This window comes from Rhinoderma darwinii, chromosome 8 (genome assembly GCF_050947455.1).
Source record: "Rhinoderma darwinii isolate aRhiDar2 chromosome 8, aRhiDar2.hap1, whole genome shotgun sequence".
Lineage (NCBI taxonomy): Eukaryota > Metazoa > Chordata > Amphibia > Anura > Rhinodermatidae > Rhinoderma > Rhinoderma darwinii.
Genome location: NC_134694.1, coordinates 15,625,903 through 15,648,636, shown reverse-complemented (window position 1 = coordinate 15,648,636; position 22,734 = coordinate 15,625,903). Strand labels below are relative to the sequence as shown.

The window sequence follows — 22,734 nt, the reverse complement described above, 5'->3', positions numbered from 1 at the left end:
GTCCATTGGAGTACCACAGGATAACCAGTGGGCCCAGGCTCTGATCTGAAGGCCAGGAGCAGACATGCGGACCCCTCACTTGTCATTAGGTTCTATTTCTTATGGGTCGATTCACAAATAACCTATTAGAATAGACATTCACATGTTCTGTATAGATAGAGGGTGGGCCCTCGGAATTATTTCCCCTGGTGGACCCGTGGAACCAAAGTCGGACGTTGCTTGTAGCAACAGCTTTGTATGGATGGTGAGAATGGGAAGTATCATCATCATTATTATATATATATATATATATATATATATATATATATATATATCCCAGAAGAAAGTCCAGCAGCACTCCGATAATCAAGGTGAAAAAAAGTGACGTTTATTGTGCCAACATGGCAAGTGCAACGTTTCCGTCCCACCTTGGGACCTTTTTCAAGCATGATGCTTGAAAAAGGTCCCAAGGTGGGACGGAAACGTTGCACTTGCCATGTTGGCACAATAAATGTCACTTTTTTTCACCTTGATTATCTGAGTGCTGCTGGACTTTCTTCTGGGATATCTGTATGGTCTTTGGATTGGTACTATCAGCTGGCACCCTTTACTATTGGATTTCTCACTTGGAAACAGAGTGCTGCTGCCTTTCTACTGGTATATATTTATATTTATTTATTTGGCAAGGACATGGTGTCAGAGGTACAGTTAGCTCCGCCCACAGCCCGACCTGCAAGATGCCTGTGAGGAAGGAGATGTGAGCGCTCAGTCTGTCTATTGTTTGTGTCTCTATTGGTCTGTGTGTCTCTGTGTGTATAAGTTCCAGTGTGTGTGTGTGTGTCTGTGTGTATGTGTCTAAGTGCCTATATATATGTATCTCTGTATGTGTATATATTTCTGTGTGTGCATCTACTACATTATCTGTACTCAGAGTTATCACTGTGTTATCTGTGGTTTTACATAGGACTGCAGATAACATCTACTATATTATACCTTTACACTGGGTAAAGAATCTTTTATCTAGAAAACACTTCCGCATTTTTCTTACGCCTCATGCACACGGCCGTTATCCGAGGAAAGATATAACACGTCCTATCTTTCCTCGCATCGGAGACTCGGATAATTTTTCACAGACCCGATTCACCCGCTAAAGTGAATCGGGTGTCACTCGGATGCCGACAATAACGGCCCGAGTGGCACAACGGTCATGTGCATGAGGCGTTGGGTTTCAAATTTTGGTAATTGGGTTTTAAAATACACTTATACTTTTTTTATTATATTTTTTACAAGTACTTATCATTCCTTTTGCTAGCAAACCCGTGTAACACGTTTTCTACATTAGTACCAAATAGAAGTCCAATGCTTATTGGTAGCCACCAAAAACCGTACAACTTATACCTCAACAGAATTGTCATCACTGGCCTTTTCTATTCTTAGACGTAGGTTTCCCACCACCGTTGTATGTTTCAAGAGGACACAACACTTCTCATTCATACATACATTACTGACAATACCAGACGCGTGCCTAAATCATCCGGGATCAGCAGCGACGGTCCGAAGCTACGTTTTAGAACAATCTATAAAAGTAAAGAAAACACCTGACTCTTTGGCAGAGTTCACACGTTGCGGATGTCGCAGATTTTGTTGCGGTTTTGACGCAGATCTCACCCTTTTGCATTGCAAAGTGTAAAATCTGCGCTGAAAATCTGCGTGAAATCCGCGACGTGTTAACTCAGCCTTAATTTGGCTCCAAATACCCCTATACGGCTTCAACCATAAGGGTTGACGTGCTTTGCCCGCTACACACTTCACTGAAATGCAGGGAGCATCTAGGTTTAAGAAAGAAAGATATCTGATTTCATTTCCCAAGGACCTGACGTTCTTTAAATCAAACTAAAACAATTCAAGGTGAGCGACAAACGCCAGGAGGAACGTCAGGCATTCAGTACGGATATCTGAGAGAACAGCACCTATTGTTTCGTTGCCAACACACCTTGGGAATTCAGTACGCACCGATCCTAGCAACGCACTGTCACGGTGCCATCTACCAGCACAGAGGTCACCACTCCAGGAGCGACATGGCAAATCATTTTAAGAAAAATATAAAGAATGCCAAGAGTCACCTGTGCGCTAGATCCCATCATGCACAACATGATCTACACCTGCTCCACCTCATCATATGAGATCATAAAACAGCCAGTCTAGCCAGGAAGGCGACATCGATTCTGGTTCAGAACCCGCCTGGCACAAATAACATTCACAGGAGCGTCCAAATAAATGTATTAAGTCGCAGCGTCCGAGACTATGGGGAAGATCTAGCAAAGCTAGTGCAGTGGAGGAGTTGCCCATAACAACCAATCAGATCGCTTGTTTCATTTTCAAAAGGGATGCTGAAAAATGAGATCTGGAACGGATTGTTGCTATGGGCAACTGCTTGTCTTTTGTGTCAGTTTTAATAAAGCTCCGGAGACTTATATATCTATCTGACACGTCAGCCACTACTGAGCTGACATTTGCGCTCTATAGACTTTTCCGTTGACTGCTAGAAGTAAACATCTTAAAAACTGTACGAAAATTGTATCATATGACTCAAGTCGCAGAGCACTAAAAAAAAGAAATAATAATTTACGTCATGTTTGTAATACGGGGCCTGTATCGGCCTGGAAATATTATAGAGGTACCACAGGTAATATTTACGTATAAAACACAAAGGCATATTGAGGTGCAAAATGGCTCGAGACTTCTCGAAGTGCCGTATTAATACAACTCTACTACTACCTAAGCTGGATTCATGGCGCATGGCAGATTGTCTTAAGGCCCCGTTACAATTATTGGGCCAACGAGCGTGAACAGGACAATGATCAGCTGATGAACGAGCAAACGATCAGTCATGGGCTGATTGTATCATTTATGCTCCCTAAAACATTATGGTTGTCGGCCGCACATCCCCCTGTGCTGTGAAAGGAGCAAATGAGCGGCGATCAACGAGTGGTCTCATTGATCGATGCTCGTTTACACTGTCCATGTTGGGCCGTATAAGAGGACCCTTATTTATTAGTGAAGATGTATTAAAGATGAGGGATACATAGACCGTATTGGCGCACAATGGCAGGCAAACAACGTTAGGTCAAAATTGTATTCAACGAAGGACAAGGTCTAATGGGACAATCTCCTGTAGTGTTGGCAGCGATAGCCACTCAAGGCGGCCAGATGTCAAATTCTTTCCAACTTAGCAAGCGATAACATGGAGAGAAAAATAATAATGACAGAGCAAATAAAAAGGCGTGAATAGGAGCGGTAATCCAACCGTCCAAGTATGGAAAAATAGAGCTGGCCAGAATCATACTAATATTACTGAATTTCAAAAATAAATGCCAAAGAGAGAGGTATGAAAAACTATTTTATCCATCCCCCTACCCTCTAAAAATCAAAATCAGTCTGTCTGAATGCAACATATAGATGCAGCAGAGCCGAATTTGTCATTTAACCATTTCGTTTATGCAATGTAATAAGAAAATGAAGTTGGTGTAATGCCAGATGACAAACCCAGCTCTACTACAACCGTACGTGAACCGCAGTAATAAGGCCGTACAATCAATGTTTGCACATCTTATAAATGGGTTAGGGTCAACAAACTTGTGTATAAGAAAAAAAAAAAAATCTCTGTGCCACTTTTATTCCATCTCATTGCATTTCCCATGAACTTCTAGCTCCAGCATCCTGACGTCATCGGGCGGTTGGCTTATCCAGAATCCAAGCTCATGTTTTATCCATGTTTAATAGTCAGAATTAACTGATATCATTTTTTGCAATGCAACGGGTGCGATTTCACCTCACATCCGTATGTCGCTCAACCCTGCAGGTGTGAAAAGGGATCAAAGGGTGAATGAACGATTAAGTCATACACCGCTATGACCCGATCTATGGGGAACAGGGTATTTAATGAGCACCCCCAGATAAGTCAATGTTGTTGCAGAGATCAAAATAGCGCATGAATATATTTACTCCTCCCAGCTACAAGGGGGAAGCTGATAAATTATAGAGTCAGAAACGGCTGAATCTGATCGTTTAGGCTTCACTCCGCAAATGTTTTTGAAAAAAAAGTTTGGGATGATGAAGAGTTATCAGGAATTTAAAGCGGCAGGTCTATCAATCATTCAAGAAACACAACATGCACAAGAGTCACATTCCAGGCCATGTGCTCTACGTCTAACCGCACAGCGAGCCGCTAACTCGCAGGTCAGATTCCACAGCGAAGCGCACGACTAAGCGATCTGTCTATAATGTACAGTGCGCCAGGCCAAAAGACAGGGTCCTGTGACCACAATGTACATGAGATGAATACGGAATATAGAAGAGAGAGAAGCGGCTTTGTAGATGAATTGACATTCACATGTTAATTTACGTGGATCTGTGCGACAAAAGCTGGCGATAGATGAAGCAGTATAATTGCAGAGCTATGAGGGGGTAGGGGCTGCAGAGAAACCTGGGTCGTGATGCCCAAATCTCTCGCCACAAAGGCACAGCAGTACTTAGAACGGCATGTGATAGTTCTGAGGGGAGGAAGGGTACGGATTTTACATTTGGTATCACAAATATAGTTGGGAGAGCTCATGAAAGGTGTTTTACCACAATTGACATTTAATTACCTACCCCCAGGATAGGTGATAAATATATGATCGTTGGGACCCCCACGATCGCAGTGGGGGGAGTTTTAAATGGAGCGGTGGTCGAGCATGCGTGGTGCAACTCCATTCAAATGCATTAGGACTAGCGGAGATAGCCAAGCATAGCGCTCGGCTGTTCCCTCAGCCCCAGGGTGATCAGACATTTATCACCTTTCATGTGGTGATAAATGTCCATTGTGGGAAAACCCCTTTAACAGTCCTCTCTTATGACAAATTAGGTCTAGGGCCACCTTCACTGCTCAGAAGAGCCGTTTCTGCTGTACGACGGATACCACCGGCACCCGATGGAGCCCATTGACTGTAATGGGTTATGTCTGTTTTCAGTCAGGGTGTCCGTGGTTTTGCCAGAACCTACGCTATTGATTCCGACAAACGGAAACCATTGGCATCCGTCACCGTTTAAATCTATGGTGATGGAAACGGAAACCTCCGGTTTGTTTCTGTTCAGGCTCCCGTTCTGACGGAAAGCTCAGACAGAATGTCAGAACGGGAGCCCAACGCAGATGTGAACGAAGCCTAACTCGGACGTGACTGAAAAACAATATGTTAACCGAGCCTAAGTATTTTGTGCAGTTTAACCCGAGCTCTGTACAGGCAGGGATTATGTACAAGTGTAAAGGGCAGGTTGGGACCAGCAGGTACCAGCCTCACCTGTACAAACACAGACACCGCTCAACCTTGTGTGCACGTGGGTGGCTTCTACCTGTAAAGTGCCGCGTCATGGAAACCTACCCATGCCTGTATGGAAATGTACAGTTTTACCCAAACGGTTATGATTAAAAAAATAAAAAAATAAAAAAAAAAGCACCTTTATGTGGCGGCAAACATTTTATTACATGACTTAGACACAATAAAGCAGTACGTGTAACCTGTAAGAATTATAATCCCCATTTTTGAGAGTTATTGGGGCATTTTTCTCTAGAAATAAAAGAATTCCCCAGTAAACACAATTTTCGTCCCCTTCTGTCAAGAGGTTACAATTTCTATTCAGCCGTTTCCCAGTTACATCCGTCTCTTCCTTTTCTGCAAGTGACAAAAGACTGTCCTTACAGCCCCCTCAGGGGTTATCACCCCACATTTCCCAGGCTCCTGAACAACAAATCTGCCTAGTTATGTGGCGATACATCCTGCGCTCCCATACCGCTACATAACTGGGTATGCTTGCCATTCAGGAGTCTGGGAAAGCTGGTTTTCAAACTGTAAAGGGGATCATACGTGATCAGATAAAGAAGAGGAATTGAAGAAAATGCCCATTATTTATAGTTATTCTTCGCATTACTAGTTCATGTGTTGGGAGACACTCATAAGCAGATGTAGCAGATCTGAGCTTGTCATTTGGCATCATACACAGTCAAATAATGTGCTATTTGTGTTTTTACATAGAAACATAGAATAGCAGATAAAAAAAATGTCAGCTCCGTTACATCTGAAGTATTCTTGACACAGTATGTAGGGTCTTCTTGGAGCTGCCAGTTATAACTGGGGCAGTATCATCATTTACAAACAAAAATGTGCACTTTATGAATAATGCAAAATATAAATTTAGCAATGTGATACACCCTTACCCCTATGTGTGGCAGCTCAAATACCCTTACCCATATGTGTGGCAGCTCAAATAACCTTACCCCTATGTGTGGCAGCTCAAATACCCTTACCCCTATGTGTGGCAGCTCAAATACCCTTACCCCTATGTGTGGCAGCTCAAATACCCTTACCCCTATGTGTGGCAGCTCAAATACCCTTACCCCTATGTGTGGCAGCTCAAATACCCTTACCCCTATGTGTGGCAGCTCAAATACCCTTACCCCTATGTGTGGCAGCTCAAATACCCTTACCCCTATGTGTGGCAGCTCAAATACCCTTACCCATATGTGTGGCAGCTCAAATACCCTTACCCATATGTGTGGCAGCTCAAATAACCTTACCCCTATGTGTGGCAGCTCAAATACCCTTACCCCTATGTGTGGCAGCTCAAATACCCTTACCCCTATGTGTGGCAGCTCAAATACCCTTACCCCTATGTGTGGCAGCTCAAATACCCTTACCCCTATGTGTGGCAGCTCAAATACCCTTACCCCTATGTGTGGCAGCTCAAATACCCTTACCCCTATGTGTGGCAGCTCAAATACCCTTACCCCTATGTGTGGCAGCTCAAATACCCTTACCCCTATGTGTGGCAGCTCAAATACCCTTACCCCTATGTGTGGCAGCTCAAATACCCTTACTCCTATGTGTGGCAGCTCAAATACCCTTACTCCTATGTGTGGCAGCTCAAATACCCTTACCTACCCCTATGTGTGGCAGCTCAAATACCCTTACCCCTATGTGTGGCAGCTCAAATACCCTTACCCCTATGTGTGGCAGCTCAAATACCCTTACTCCTATGTGTGGCAGCTCAAATACCCTTACCCCTATGTGTGGCAGCTCAAATACCCTTACTCCTATGTGTGGCAGCTCAAATACCCTTACTCCTATGTGTGGCAGCTCAAATACCCTTACCCCTGTGTGTGGCAGCTCAAATACCCTTACCCCTGTGTGTGGCAGCTCAAATACCCTTACACCCATGTGGGGCAGCCCTTATCCCCTTGTGTGGCAGCTCAAATACCCTTACCCCTATGTGTGGCAGCTAATATACCCATACCCGTATGTGTGGCAGCTGATATACCCTTATACCTATGTGTGGCAGCTCATATAACCTTACGCCTATGTGTGGAGACTTATATACCCTTACCTCTACGTGTGGCAGCTCATTTACCCTTACCCCCTTGTGTAGCAGCTCATATACCCTTACCCCTAGGAGTGGCAGGCCTTACACCCTTATCCCTATGTGTGGCAGCCCTTATACCCTTACCCCTATGCGTAGCAGCTCTATACTCTTTCCATGTGTGGCAGCCCTTATATCCTTACCCGCACATGTGGCAGTTTATATACCTTTACCCCCATATGTGTGGCACATTATATACACTTAATCCCTTGTGTGTCAGATCACATATTCTGAGCCATTTGCCTCACTGGTAATTGGTACAGAATTTGCATCATAAAAGTGATTTCTGGACTTCTATTCTCCATTACAAGGTGATAGAACCCGTATCTACAGCTTATTTACAAATGCAATTAGAAACAGCCCAATAAAAATGCGAAGCAAATAAATAACAAAAGGCACAAATGAGAGAATTCAAGTCTTGCTGGGAGTAAACAGGTCAACTATTTACTGAAATGTTAAGCCAAAGACACTTGGTTTCTGGCTGGTGTAAACCGTTGTGACCGGTCAGGTCCCTTGTACGTACCTGCTAGACAAGCTGACAAAATCCCCTCCGTCCAGCAGCCTGACCTTACAGAAGAGGACCCCATTCACGAACGGAACGGCTGTCAGCTCCTCAAGGGTAAAGATGGTCTGGAACTTAAATTTTTTCTTCTTGGTCAGGAAAGCCATGAGTGACCGACCAAGACAAGGGAGTTCTTAAAGCGTTAGGTTAAGAGAAAGCAGATGGAACTTGAAGATTTGGGAAGGAGGAGGGGAATAGGAAGGAATTTTCTCTCTTGTTTCAAAGAGAAAGCAAGCTCTGGAGAGCTTCAAAGTCTTTTATCGGCCGTCAACTACGTATCTGTGATTGGGGTGTCCGGCCCCTCTTCGGGAATGGATGCCCCAAGAACTGACTGATAAGAGGAATGATCTTTGGAGCATCTCCAGGGGTAGTAGGACTGGACCCGCAAACTCCAAACCAGCAGAGGTGGGTCCCTTTAATTTCTTCGCTCTCCCTCTCTTGGTGGGGACGAGGTGTCTTCCTGGCGATCTCCACAGGCAGACGCTGCAAATTCTGTATGTTGCTTTACTTATCTCCAACAGGACAAGCAATCTGGTAGAAGGGAGAGCTCTCCGCTTGTTCCTCCGGAGGCTGTGGAGGTTCAGCCAGTGATCAGCAGGAATCTGAACTCAGCACTGGGCTGCTAAAGACTCCTCCTCTACCGGCTCGGTTGGAGGGGGAGGAGAGCGGCTTCTCTCTGTATGCAGAACCCTTCTTCTTCTCATAGGCAGATCATCACCCTCATCATCATCAGCAACGCTGCAACAAAACAAACACATTACTGTATGAGAAAGAGAAGAGAGACGTCAGCCTTCCTAGTATAAATCTGCGCTCGCTCTCATTGGACCAATAAGACCCCCTGTTATATGTACATTCATAGATTTACTTATTACATGGTACTTAGACGGCTATTCCGCAGCACTTACCCTGGTTTCACGGCATTAAAGAAAAAAAAAAAATCTAAAAATAAAATACAATGTACAGTCAAATTTCCTTAATTTGGTATCAATGGATCCGGATGATCAGACGTTCTGTATTATTGTCCTAGTTTCCCCAGTCTTCTGCTTGTACCGCAGCTGGAAACAAGCGCCAGATTATCAAATGCCAGATTAAAGGAAATGTCATTATAATGATAACTCTGCCCCTCCCCCTCCATACTTACAGTCAGCTATAGTAAGATAACCATACCTATTCATACTACCTATTGACATACGTGGCAGAGGTCGTGTACATTCATATCAGCCAGCAGAGCTTATAATCTAATTTTCCTATATCAGATAAACAGACTATAGGGAAACATTTTATAGAAACTGCATTATTATCAGTACATTCTAGAGGTCACCTATAGAAAAGCCGAGTGAATCCCGGGGAATCGTTCACCCTTGATGCTCTTCCTCCTAATCTTCTCGGTAGTAGGGCTTGGAAAAGAAGGACATCAGTGATCCATATCCTTGTCCTCCGCAGGGGACGCAGATCTCCATTGGACAGGGAACTTACATAGATCTGTATGGATTTATCCTACGTCCATGGACAACCAAATGTGACTAAACCCAGCTAGTCATTAATATGAAACCACAGGCCCCTTTTAACCCCTTTCCCCCCGCAGCCATTTTTAGTTTTTGAATTTTAATTTTTTTCTTCCCGCCTTACAAGAGTTAGAACTTTTTATATTTTTCCATCCACATAGCCGTATAAAGGTTTTATATTGCGGCTCGAATAAAAAATTATTTTGTGAGGTGGAATCGAAAAAAACAGAAAAAAAACACAGCAGTTCCTATGTTGCTTTTATGGCGTTCACTGTGCGGGATAAATAGCATTATATAGTTCGGATTGCTACAGACGCGGAAATACCAATTATGTTTTTTTATTGTTTACATTATTTTAGGGGAAAAGGGAAGAAATGAGTTTTTGAACTATAAATACTTTTTTTCTATATTGTTGACAATTATATTTAAACTTATTTGTACATTCGTTTAGCCCCAATAGGGGACCTGAACGAAATATTGGGAGATCGATAGAACAATACACTGTAAGGGTATGTTCACACGCTTAACCAAAAACGTCTAAAAATACGGAGCTGTTGATTTAAATGGGCAGATGTTTGTAGGCGTTCAGCTTCCGTTCTTTTCAGGCGTTTTTGGAGGCGTAAACGCCTCGAAATATGCCTGAAAACACTGCATGTGAACATTCCCTAATACTTATGTAGGTTTTTTAACGGTCTCCCATTAAAGGTGTTGTACAGGATTAGAAAAACATGGCTGCACTCTTCCAAAAACATCTGTCCGCTGGTTGTGTCTGATATTGCAGCACAGCTCAATAAGAGGGCATGGGGCTGAGCTGCAATACCACACACAACCTGTGGACAGGTGTGGTGTTAGGTTTGGCAGAAAGAAACCATGTTTTTTATAATCATAGACAATCCCTTTAAGCCCAGCCTCTGGATCAACATGGAAGACCTGGGTGCCTTCACTAGGCTCTTGGCTGCCATCACAATTGGCGCATTGCTGATGAGGGTACTGGAGGTGGCAGTTGGGGACCCCCTAAATCTAACGGCTTAGATGCTATAGTCGCTAATGACACCTGAGCGGTTAATTAGGCCTCATGCACACAGTAACGTGGCACACAAGGTCCCTATAGTTCCATATTACAGAGGCGTAGGCACTGCGTGTGCTACGGTATGGTTTCTCCGTGATACGGCATTCAATGGAACACGGTATGAAATCAGAGCCATATAAAGTTACATGGGACCATACATTTCTATGGGCGCAATATTACGGATCCATATAACCCTGTATGCATGAGGCCATTGCGATCAGCTCATCGTCCTCACACAGGAAGGGGTTGACAACTCCGGCATTGAATGTACTCACAAGTTATCGGGTCCTGGAGAGCAAATTTGGGAGGTTATGTACCCTGTAAGACCCCTGTTCCCAGCTGTGTATGCATTGTCATTCTCCATTACAGTAATTGGAGTAGCGTTTCGAACAAAAATGCAAATAGGATGATGCAAAGTATGCAAAAGAAAACCATAAAACACATTCTGGGCACCGCTTATAGGACACATGCAACGGTCTGCTCTTCTGAGTGGGTTTTGCTACAAATGCTCATTGTTCTATGTATAGGGATACAAATCACGGTATCGCTGCCCACACTTGCAAACAGAACCATATTCATCTGAACGGAGAAACTCTGCAGTCATGTGTGCTGGCATATGCAACGAGAAGACAAGCAGCCTGAACTCAGCAGTGTTTATACTGGAACGCAGGCAGATTGATGAATAATGCCCAACAAACAGATAAAAAAAAAAAAACAATCCACAAAAAGGGTAATGCTTAAAAACAATGCCCCACTTTACACCCGTAGAGTGCTGGGATATGACATTGTTTATGATTGGAATACCCCTTTAAGCACTGGTTTGGACGCACTTTTACAATTCTGTTTCATTTGAGAACTGTATACAGTAGTCTGCATTCTGTCCTACAGGACAAAGACAGGAATATGAAGATCCCCACATTATTGGATCGTTCACACCTGTAAAAGGGGAATTTGAGAATGGTTAGTTATGCAAAGCCATAATGTCACCAAAACCTGCACTTGGGATACCAATGAAAGTGAATCTGGCTCCAGAGCGCCTCCTATAGCAATTGAATAAACACCAGCTCCGGAGACAGTGTCATGCAAATCAGGGTTAGTATCGATCACATTTGCATTCACATGACATTTTGTCCATTATGTTGGGTAAAGTTCAACTCGTCCATACAACAAAACTAAAACGGATGTTATCAGCCAAGGCCGCAGTATTGCCTCTGTGTAGACAAGTCGCCATGGGAAGAGACCGATACATAGGTATAAGTGATCTTCATAGAGAAACATGGCGCTTGTGCATTCAGGTGCTAAGAGACGGACGTCAGATGGACAGTACAGCGTGTTCTACTTTGTTTGGTCCGGCTCTTATATCCGTCAACGCAACAAAGAGGTGATAGAAGGAAACAACGGCCAAAGTGCCTTAGCTTCTATGTTCCACGTAAATCAGTTTGATGTTTTCCATTCAGTGTTTGGGGAGCAAATCTTAAAGGAAAACTCCAGTAAAAACTAAAAGAAACCATTGGAAATCATGAGGTCTGAAGCCAGTGCGGTTTCTTCTGGCTTTTTGCCTGAGCTGTTGCATAGCAACAGTCCATGCATGCATTGGGTGACAACAATAGATCTCCATCATCTTGTGTGATCTGCAGTTGTCACCGAGGCCACTTTAAAAAAAAACACCCCTGCTTCCTACTTTGAGAACCCAGTGTGATTTCTGCAAACAATATGGTGCTGAGAACACATGTGACAGTAGGCTGACAATTGCTAAGAAGATAAAGTAAACTTTGTAAGCCATTGCTAATGCACTTCAGATCTTGCTCGAACTTCTAATTTACTGAACTCGTCAAATCCAGTTCAATCCAGCAACGTATGTTCCTTTATTTATGCCTTTTAACTCCGCAGGGGTCATCTTTGGCCAGAGGTCCTACTCTCCGAGCACTTGCCAAGGCAACTGTAAGACACCTGGAGAACATTGTGTACGAATTCTATTCTAATTAATAAGATCCGTGCCCGAAACTGAGTATCGTACGGTTACCTTAGCAATTGTAATGCGCACTAGCATCTCAATGTCAGATGAGGTAGAAGATTAGAATTAGAGGGACACTTCAAAGGGAATGTGTCATGATTTTTTTTTTTTTATTATATTGCTTTTAATGTAATATTTTCAAAAATGTTATTAAATTGTGATTTTTTACTTTCTTATGTTTTCTGACTTTTACTTCTCTCTGGGGGGGCTGCCATTTTTTTCATCTCTGTATGTGTCGATTAACAACACATACAGAGATGGAATACGGCACATACAACCCCATAGAGAATGCGAACGGGAGCCGTTCCATTCTCTGCAGCGTACGCCGTCTGTGTGGGAACAGCGCATGCGCCGCTCCCACACAGACCAAAACGTAGCTTGTTTGCAGAGCGAAATCCGGAGCCATTTTCATGTGGACCGGAAGCCGCTACCGGACAGTAAGACGACGACTTCCGGCCGCGGCTTCCGGACATATGTTCAGGCGCAAGGAATAGGAGCGTAGACCAGCGAAGGCAGGTAATTTATGTTCGTGTATGCGATGTGTGTATTATGTTCGTGTATGTGATGTGTGTATTATGTTCGTGTGATACGGTCTGCTGAGCCCTGTATCTAATCCTCCTACACTGCACAGTCGCTCAGAAAATGGCGGCACACAGCGTAGGAGGTTTGAAGATTCAAACCCTTCCTTCTCCTGGCACTAGCCAGAAGAAGGGAGGGGGGATTGTGTGAGGACACTAGAGCGAGTGTGTCTACCCCAAATTTGCAGCAGAAATCAATTGACCATGCTGCAATTTTGGGAACTGCTCCCTCTAGTGCCCAGCACATGGAAATGTTATAAATTAGAATCTAATTTATAATATTTCCTGACTTGTGCAAAAATTAAAATAATGTGTAATCACTCAAATACAAATTCTTTAACTGAAAAATAATACAATTTCTAGCGACACATTCCCTTTAAGACAGTGATTCTCAACTTTTCATCATTTGATACAACTTCAGGATGGACTCCAGTCGGTAATGAGGAGGTTGCATGAACTTATGTCAACAAGTTAGTTCTCAGAATTTCATTTTGCCTGTGGACAGACTGGGAAGCGGAGAGCTGGCTTGACTGGGATTAAGTTGAGCTCTGCTGAATTACAGAGGGAGCGCAGTCCAGGCTATTTTTGTTTATGTCTAAATCCTTGGTGGGAAAGACTATACGTCTTCCAATTATCTCTCCATAGACCTTGCACTAATCTGCCAAAATGTGACTAGTTTAACAATAGCCCATAGATCTTAACGTCACATGAACCAACAAACTTTGACGTGAATTTTAAATATCACCCCCATCCATTGTTTACCCCTGTCCTTGATTGTCTAAGGTCAGTAAAGGAGGGACATCACTTGCCTTACTTTGTTGCTGGCATCAGCCCGATCTCTTCTAGATACTAGTAGCTGTCAGGCCCCAGGTCCAACAGAACCAAAAACGAATACAAAGACTCACTCCAAGTCCAGTCAGAATTTACAGTGGCTGTATGATAGAAAAATATTTCTGCTTTCTTCCAAAAACAGCGCCACTCTTGTCAATAAGGCCATGTCCGGTATTGCAGCTCATCCCCATTCAAGTGACTAGGGTTTTGCTTCAATACTAAACACAGCCTATGGACAATGGTAGCGCAGTTTCTGTTAAAAAAAAAAAAAAAAAAAGCAGAAATGTTTCCTATTCAACTGAATACCTATACTATATTTTACTCCATATCAAATCCTGTGAGAAAATATATTAACCTATAGATCACTATGCTCAGTATCATTCCCTCAGATAAAGTAGCATAGTACTTCTGACTACTTTGCTTTGAGGCCCTTTTACACGGGCAAATTATCGTGCAAACGCTCGTTCATCAGCTGATCGTATCGTCTGTGCAGCAGAAAATATTATCGTTGTCGACAGCACATCTCCCTCTGTACACAGGGAGAGGTGCTGCAGACATGATAGAAATGTATGGGGACGAGCGCCGATGTGAAAGGAGCAAACGAGCGTCGATCAACAAGTCTCATTGATCGGCGCTCGTTCACACGGCCCATGTTGGGTCATGTAAGCGGACCCTAAGAGTATGTTCACACGACTTCGCAAAATACGGAGCTGTTTTTGTAGCAACTCGCGTTTTTCGCGGCGTATTTTACGGAGGTTATTGGAGCTGTTTTTCAATGAAGTCAATGAAAAACGGCTCCAAAAACTTCCCAAGAAGTGACATGCACTTCTTTTTCGCGGGCGTCTTTTTACGCGCCGTCTTTTGACAGCGACGCGTAAAATAACACCTCGTGGGAACAGAACACTGTAAAACCCATTGCAAGCAGTGGGCAGATGTTTGTAGGCGTAATGGAGCAATTTTTTCAGAGGTAATTCGAGGCGAAAAACGCCCAAATTACGTCTGAAAATACCCTAAGGGTATGTGCACACACACTAATTACGTCCGTAATTGACGGACGTATTTCGGCCGCAAGTCCCGGACCGAACACAGTGCAGGGAGCCGGGCTCCTAGCATCATAGTTATGTGCGACGCTAGGAGTCCCTGCCTCGCTGCAGGACAACTGTCCCTACTGAAAACATGATTACCGTACGGGACAGTTGTCCTGCAGCGAGGCAGGGACTCCTAGCGTCGTACATAAGTATGATGCTAGGAGCCCGGCTCCCTGCACTGTGTTCGGTCCGGTACTTGCGGCCGAAATACGTCCGTCAATTACGGACGTAATTAGTGTGTGTGCACATACCCTAACTGTTGGCTGAACGCTCATTCAGCCGACAGCGATTCCTAATGAAGTCCCCATACACAGGCACTCGGTTCAGCCAAGCGTGCTTGTTTTTCATGAGGGAGAGGCTGGCCATACATTTTAGATAGCTGTCGATCGACAGATATTCCTACCATCTCCCCCCCCCCCCCCCCCTATACACATGCAAGCTCAGCCGAGCGTGCATGCGTTCTCAGGGAGAAAACCGTTGGTAGACTCCACTGGCAGCGGCTTATCTCCAAACCAACAAAAGGATGGATCATGTTGAAATTCAAAATGCCTGACCCTTCTCTACCCCAACATCGGAGGAGAGTAGGCACGCCGCCATACACATTAGATGCTCGGCCGGTCCTGCCGACAAACATCTAATCTATACGGTCAGCTTCAGCCGCTGCCAGATACCTCTGGTGCAGCTTATCTCCCCTTAGGACAAAAGTATCGGGCCTTAAAATTCAACATGCCCGATCCTTTTTCCCCTGACATCTGTCGTAGAAGAGTCAGTAGGACCCCCCCCCCCCCCATTCACATTAGATGGTTGGCTGGTTCTGCCAAATTTGGTAGGTTTGACAGACATTAATCTAATGTGTATTGGGGCCTTAACATTGATGGGCATCTTGTGTTGGAGTAGCATAAAAAAATAAAAGTATTAAGGGGGTATTCTTGCCATAGGGTGGGTTCGTTTGTGTCCTCAGCTATTTCCATAACCCCTATACCCGTCAATGGCAGTAGCGGCCAGATATCTACGTGCTCTCCTCGTATTTCCAGCCACCACAGAAAACCTTGAATACCAAAACAGGGGTAGGGAACCTCTGATCTCCTGTGCATATGCCATAAATGTGTTTGGTTAGGATACCCCTTTAAAGTATACATTCCACCGCAGTGTTTTTCCGAAGTACATTGTGTCTCTCTCAGCATGCATCATTACTGCCTCAGGAAACCATATACTAAAAAAAAAAACGATACAATAAAATTTCTGACTAATGAACCAGTATTTCTCCTATAAGATCTCATCAATTAACAACTATTTGGCAGCCACACACAGGTAAATATCTGACACATCATAGACGCCATGAACAGAAGAATTACAGCTATTTTACCCGGATTCCTGCATAAATATGCCTGTTTGGTTTGGCTGAATCACCAGGTTATGTCTATGGAGTGATAGATAAGTGGCTGCCAGACACTAATGTTGCCGCTTATCTAAAGGTAAACAACAGGATCAGACTATCCGAACTAGATGTGATAATCAACAGAATCTGAAAACAAGAATCTGTTTATGCCACCCCAATCCCTAACCCTGGTGTGTCCATTGATGAGCAGTGGGGATATGCAGGAACGGAAGGCACTAGGGAGCGGACTGGCAGGATATGAAAGAACAAGTAAACAGGTAATTCTGAAAAAGGAAGGAACATTATCAAATATGCAATATCATTATAGACACAGAACGTGACTTTCATTATAATGAAACAAGCGGGTGACATGGCATACTGGGTGGGGGTGTAGACAGGTTGCAGATCACTGGTCTGAGCTATACTCTCATGTGGTCAAATGGATAACACAACTTAAAGGGGTATTCCCATCTCAGACATTTATGGCAAATCCACATGTCTGATAGATGCGGGTCCCACCACTGGGACCTGCACCTATTTTGAAAAATGGGAGCACCCGACCCGTGTCCCACCTGGTGAGGCGTCCGCTAATTCCAGGTGGGGACTATGTGGAGAGGTGGCCACACATGCACGCGGCTCTCCCCATTTTGTTCTATAAGGGTTACAGAAACAGCCGAGCAAATGCTGCTTGACTGTTTCCATAACTCCCGTTGAACAGAATAAGGAAAGCCGCTAGAATGCGTGGCCACCTCCCCACATAGTCCTGCCTGGAAACGGAGGCCAACGGCCACCTCATCAGGCAGGACAGGCATTGGGTGACCCCCCTATTCTCGATATAGGTGCTGGTCCCAGAGCTGTAGATATGCCATAAATGTCTGAGATGGGAACAACCCTGTCGTTTTTGGTATGTCGGTATTTGTAAAAAACTGACTATAGGATTTGCTAATCTCATAATGGCTCAGAATAAGCATTTTTTATTTTTGGCTAGTCTTATAAAACATCAAAGTTTATGAAGAATTATAGGGAGTGAGCAGAACCCTGGCCAACTCTACTCGTGACTCGTCTACAATTTATATCTCTTGTCAAGGACAGGCCCTCGGTACGGGCGGTGATCTATTTTCTGTGTAAACACCATAACCATCACTTTAGAGGACTACAGCCAAGGTTGGCACAGTAACCATCGTGTTCAGATGGACAGTATAGGATTTACACAGCTAGGCTACTACTATACAATAGAATATTAAATCCAAGTTCACAGTTCTCCCTAAAGTAGAAGAATTGGCAATAAATAAAAAAATCTTCAGTCATCCTCTTGTAAATGAGCCCTTCGCTCTAGGACCCACACCTATCTCCAGAATGTGTGGTAGCTTGCTAGGCTCCTTCCGTAACTCCCGAGATGATGCGGCCGCCTCACCGAATGAAACGAGAGTCGGGTGACCACCATTCCGGAGATAGGTGCGAATCCCAGAACCGGGACCGGTATCTATTAGGCTGGGTTCACACGACAGGGTCCCGCCCGAGCCCGAGTGTTGGCCGGTAAAAATCGGCCATTTTGCCCGGCCGGTTTGCATAAAGTTTTGCATCCGTTCCGGGCCGGGCAGATCTGGACAGTGACATCAGCGGCAACTCCTGAAGGGGAATCCCCATGTGTTCGGGGATTCCGCTTCAGGGGTTTCCCCTGATGTCACTGCCCAGATATGGACAGAGACATCAAGCGCTCTGTCCAGGAGCGGAATCCCCGAAAACACGGGGATTCCGCTCCTTCAGGGAGCTAAAGTGGGGCTAGCACATAGCAGAGCAGGGAGATACCTCCCTGCTCTGCTATAGTGGCGTCGCTGCAGTAATAGTAGCAGCAGCAGCAGCTGCTAGCGGTGCCATGGAAGGGGTCGCCGGGCCAGGGCGCTTTTAAAACAAGCAGGGGAAGGGAGCCAGCGCAGCGCTCCCTCCACCTGCTGTACACCCCGGCCCTGCCACACAGTGTACAGCCATTCGTCAGAATGGCATCAACTCCTCCTCCTCACATGCACTCTGCGCAGTGAGGAGATAGAGCGCAAGCGACGGAAAACCCGGCCATCACTCGGGACACATTTCGGTGATGGCCGTGTATTACCCGGCCCCATAGACTTCTATGGGAGCCGGGCGGCCGGGTACCCGGCCGAAAATAGAGCATGTCCTATTTTTTGACGGCCGGTTTTCCCGGCCGTCAAAAAATCGGTCGTGTGAATAGCCCCATTAGGGGTCTATTATTCCTAATGCAGCCGGGTGCCGGCCGATTTATGAACGGCCGGCTCCCGGCCGGGAAACCCTGTCGTGTGAATGAGGCCTAAGACATTTATGGCATATGCAGTGGATAATCCATAAATGTTAAAGTTGGGAATACCCCTTTAAGTCATATTCCCAGAAATTTACACAAAACCTGTTCATGGTGCCAGGGTGTACAATAAACCTGCTACATGTGTTTGTAGTTTACTGCAGTTATGCGTCTGGCTATCAGCAACATTGATTTCTATTAAACCAAAAGTGAAATGGAGAAGCTAGCTACTTCCTCTTGTCACTGACATCACTGAATAAGACATAACCTTAAAAATTAGAGTGAAGGCTCCGGTAATTGCCATACAAATAATTTCCCAGTAGTCGGATGACCCAGAAGACAGAAGAAGCTCGTTAAAATGAATGAAAAGTATTGCTTATTAATGTTGAAGGATAGGATGACAAATGAGTCAAGAGAAATGTCAGTGACAGCACAAGACATCTACTCTGAGAAGCACATGACGCTGGTTCTGCTGGGTCCCTTTCCCAGAAAGGACACTCATTTTCAATATAAATCAATGTCAGTCATGTTACTAAATAGGTCATAACGTACTGACATGTGACCCCAGCCACCCAAACGAATGACAGGAGATGGCGAGGAATATTAATAACTATGAAGAGCGACAGCATTCCAAGAACATCATGGCCCAAGTGCAAAGAGATCCTCAAAATTATTCAGGGTCCGTGACACATTCACTACAGAATAATCCAAACCACTGATAATCTCTGCGATCAAGATTAGGAGTAAACACTACTTAATCCAAAAATGACAGATCTCCGGTAAATAAGTAACAGGTAGTCAGTGCCTGATAACGGAAGTCACTAGATCACAAGCAGCCACTTGTAGACTTGTTATAACTACCACCAGAGATGTTTAACTACAAGTTTGGGCTCGGATCACAGAGGGCGTTCTTTGGCTGTTTTTCTTCTCTGTGACTAAATCTGACGGATCCCATTAAACTCCATAAGATCAGTTAGGCTTCTGTTTCGATAATGCCATCGATTATGGAAACCCTTGATGGCATTGTGAACCGTACGTGTGGTGCCACTAACATCATATAATGAGGTGATAATTGTCTGATCACTGGGCCCCCACTAATCGTAAGAACGGGGGTCCCAAATCCCCTGCTCCTCCTCACTGCATGACCGCAGTGGGGAGGACATTGAATGGAGTGGCGGACGAGCGTGCGTGGTGCCGATCTATTCAAAGTCTATGGGAATGACGGAAACAGCGCTCGGCTGTTTCCATCAGTTCCATAGACGTTGAATGCATCGGCGGGCGCGTGCTCGTCCACCCTCCATTAAAGTTCATCCTCACTGCAGGCGTGTAATGAGGAGGATCGGTGGGTTCCGGACTCTTGATCTCGCAATCGGTGGGGGTCTCAGTGATCAGTTATCACCGATTCTGGTATAACCGCTTTAAAGGGAACCGGTCACCAAGATCATGCTGCCCTAACTGCAGATAGCATGTCCGGCTCTGTTTACATCCACGTCAGAGGCTCCGTTAGGAGCCTCCATCGCAGACTACGTCATTTTTGCTGGACAAAATATCGCAGCATGCAGCGCTATTTTGTCCGGCAAATTTACGGAAACCCGATGGAACCCATTAAAGTCAAAGGGTTTCGTCGGGCGCCGTTGGTTTGCATCATTAAGTGTATCAGGTGCTTCCATTTTTGGTGTTATTCTGCTACTACGACAGAACAGAATAATAGAAAACCTAGCGCAGGTGTGAACATAGCCTTGGTGAAAGGTCCGACTATCATAAATCGGCTACATTATAGATCACGCGCTGTATTATGTGGGGGGCTTGCCTCCGGCTTCCCCCCCGCCCAGCTCATCATGATTTAGAGGACTCTTCAGAGCGCTGCTGGGAGGTCACACTGTAGTCTACGGGTATGTCCACACGCTTAGCAAAAAATGGCTGAAAATACGGAGCGGTTTTCAAGGGAAAATAGCTCCTGATTTTCAGATCAACTCACATTTTTCGCAGCTTTTTTTACGGCCGTTTTTGGAGCGTTTTTTCTATAGAGTCAATGAAAAACGGCTCAAGAATTGACATGCACTTATTTTTACAGGGCGTCTTTTTACACACCGTTATTTCAAAACGGGCGCGTAAAAAAATGCCCCATCGGAACAGAAGAGCGTATCTCCCATGGAAATCGACGGGCAGATGTTTGGAGGCGTTCTGCTTCCGATTTTTCATCCGTTTACTCCCCAAAAAACAACCGAAAATAAGCGGTGTGAACATACTCTAAGTATTATCCAAGCAGCACAATTATGTTTTACGTCCTTTGCTATAATAGCTCGTTGGATCGATTATAATACGCCGCACTTAAAGAGGGAATACATTTTAATGACAGATCCACTTTAGAATGGCTTTCCCACCAGTAAAATATGGTTTCCTACGGGCACCGGGGTTCCCCACCGCCACGCCAAACCATATTACCACAGTGCCCCTGGGGCGACATGTCGCCCATAAGACCGTCAGCATTGTACGAACAATTGTCAACAGGAAGCGGAGGAGGAGGACCACCATAACGGGCACTGACATTTTGAGGATTTTGTGCTGGGTTGCTATGGGTAACATCTCGACTTTGCAAAGCCATAGTTATTATCAGTACACATTTAGTGACTACCACTGTCGACAGCAATGAAGGGGTTACTATGTTGCCGCCAATAACTACAACAAACCGCAGCTTATCTGCCAGGCAGTGCCACGTCCATCTTGGTCAAATCCTGGCATTGCAAGAGCTCCCTATATAATGCCCCCTAACCACTGATTGCATCGTGTGCCCTGCGGTTCTCCCCAATAATTGCCACCACCCCGGGCTGCATTTATTTACCTGGTGTTGTCCTCAGCTCTTCTTACGTCTCTCTTCCAGCCGTCCGCTCACCACAGACCCTCTCAGTCTTTTTACGCAATGAACGTTAGAAACGCCACGGTTCCAAACACTCTCAGCATAGACAACACATTCTATTTACGCAATCTACGTATTTGCCGCCAACTCTTCACCTTCTAGAATACAGATGCACGGGAATCATAGCACCAGTGACGCATCCTGTGGTAGACGAGCAGTGATTGGAAACTTTTCACAAATTGACGAGATTCTATTGGCTGGGTACAGGAGGCGCTGAATTTGATTGGCCTGAGATTGTTAAGTGGGTTCTGTGATTGGAGGATAGATCAATTGAATAGCAGAAGCTTGTGTTTTGGACTCGGATACAGGAGCTTGATGTGCCTAGATCTGACAGCTGCGAGAATTACAATGGGGTTGCAGCAAAATAAATTCAGCGGTTCTGTGAGAGAAACCCAGGGGTCTGAGCAAGAAAATATCTACTAAAATGAAGGAAAATGCTGTCAGAGCCAATATAGCAAATTCTTCTCATTTTCACCTCTGGACATGGTGTTAAAAAGAAATGAAACGCTTTAATATTAACCTCTTGAGAGCACCACATTAAAATATTGACGGTACAGGCCCAAAGCCTGAGGCTGTAGTACTGAGAAATACTAATGACTAGAGCTCCCCATCATCCCACATGTAGTGAGTGTAGATATTCGTGTATATGTGGTGATGCTCCTTTTTTACACAACGTGTTATACACGAACAACATGTATTCCCATTCAATGAGAAGTTTAAGGCCCCATGCACACGAACGTGCTTTTTCAGCCGCAATCCCCCGAAACTCCACAGGAGAATTGCGGCCCCATTCATTCCTATGGGGCCATGCACACGACCGTGGTTTCCAAGGTCCGAGCATGGCCCAGGAGCCCGGACCGCAGAAAGAACGGGCAAGTCTTATTACGGCCGTGTTCTGCGGTCCAGGCTCATAGCAAATAATGGGCACGGCCCGCGATTTGCGAGCAGCTCGCGGGTGACACTCCGCCCCCGCCCCCCGACCCATAAATCGAGGCCGTGCACATGGCTACGGTCGTGTGCATGAGGCCTAAGTGTATGTTCACATGCAGA

At 44.9% G+C, this 22,734-nt stretch overlaps 1 protein-coding gene across 1 annotated transcript in view; it reads right to left on the bottom strand.

Annotated features, from left to right (window-relative positions):
* The window catches only part of EEIG1 (estrogen-induced osteoclastogenesis regulator 1), a 55,029-nt gene extending 33,203 nt beyond the window's left edge, over positions 1 to 21,826 (bottom strand). Inside the window, exons 1-2 of the mRNA XM_075835275.1 lie at positions 21,610 to 21,826; positions 7,955 to 8,731 (exon numbers count right to left, since the gene is read on the bottom strand). Of these exons, the coding sequence (XP_075691390.1) occupies positions 7,955 to 8,100 (146 nt within the window). The 5' untranslated portion in view covers positions 8,101 to 8,731; positions 21,610 to 21,826. The remainder of the gene's footprint in view (positions 1 to 7,954; positions 8,732 to 21,609) is intronic.
* Between the last annotated feature and the right edge of the window lie 908 nt (positions 21,827 to 22,734).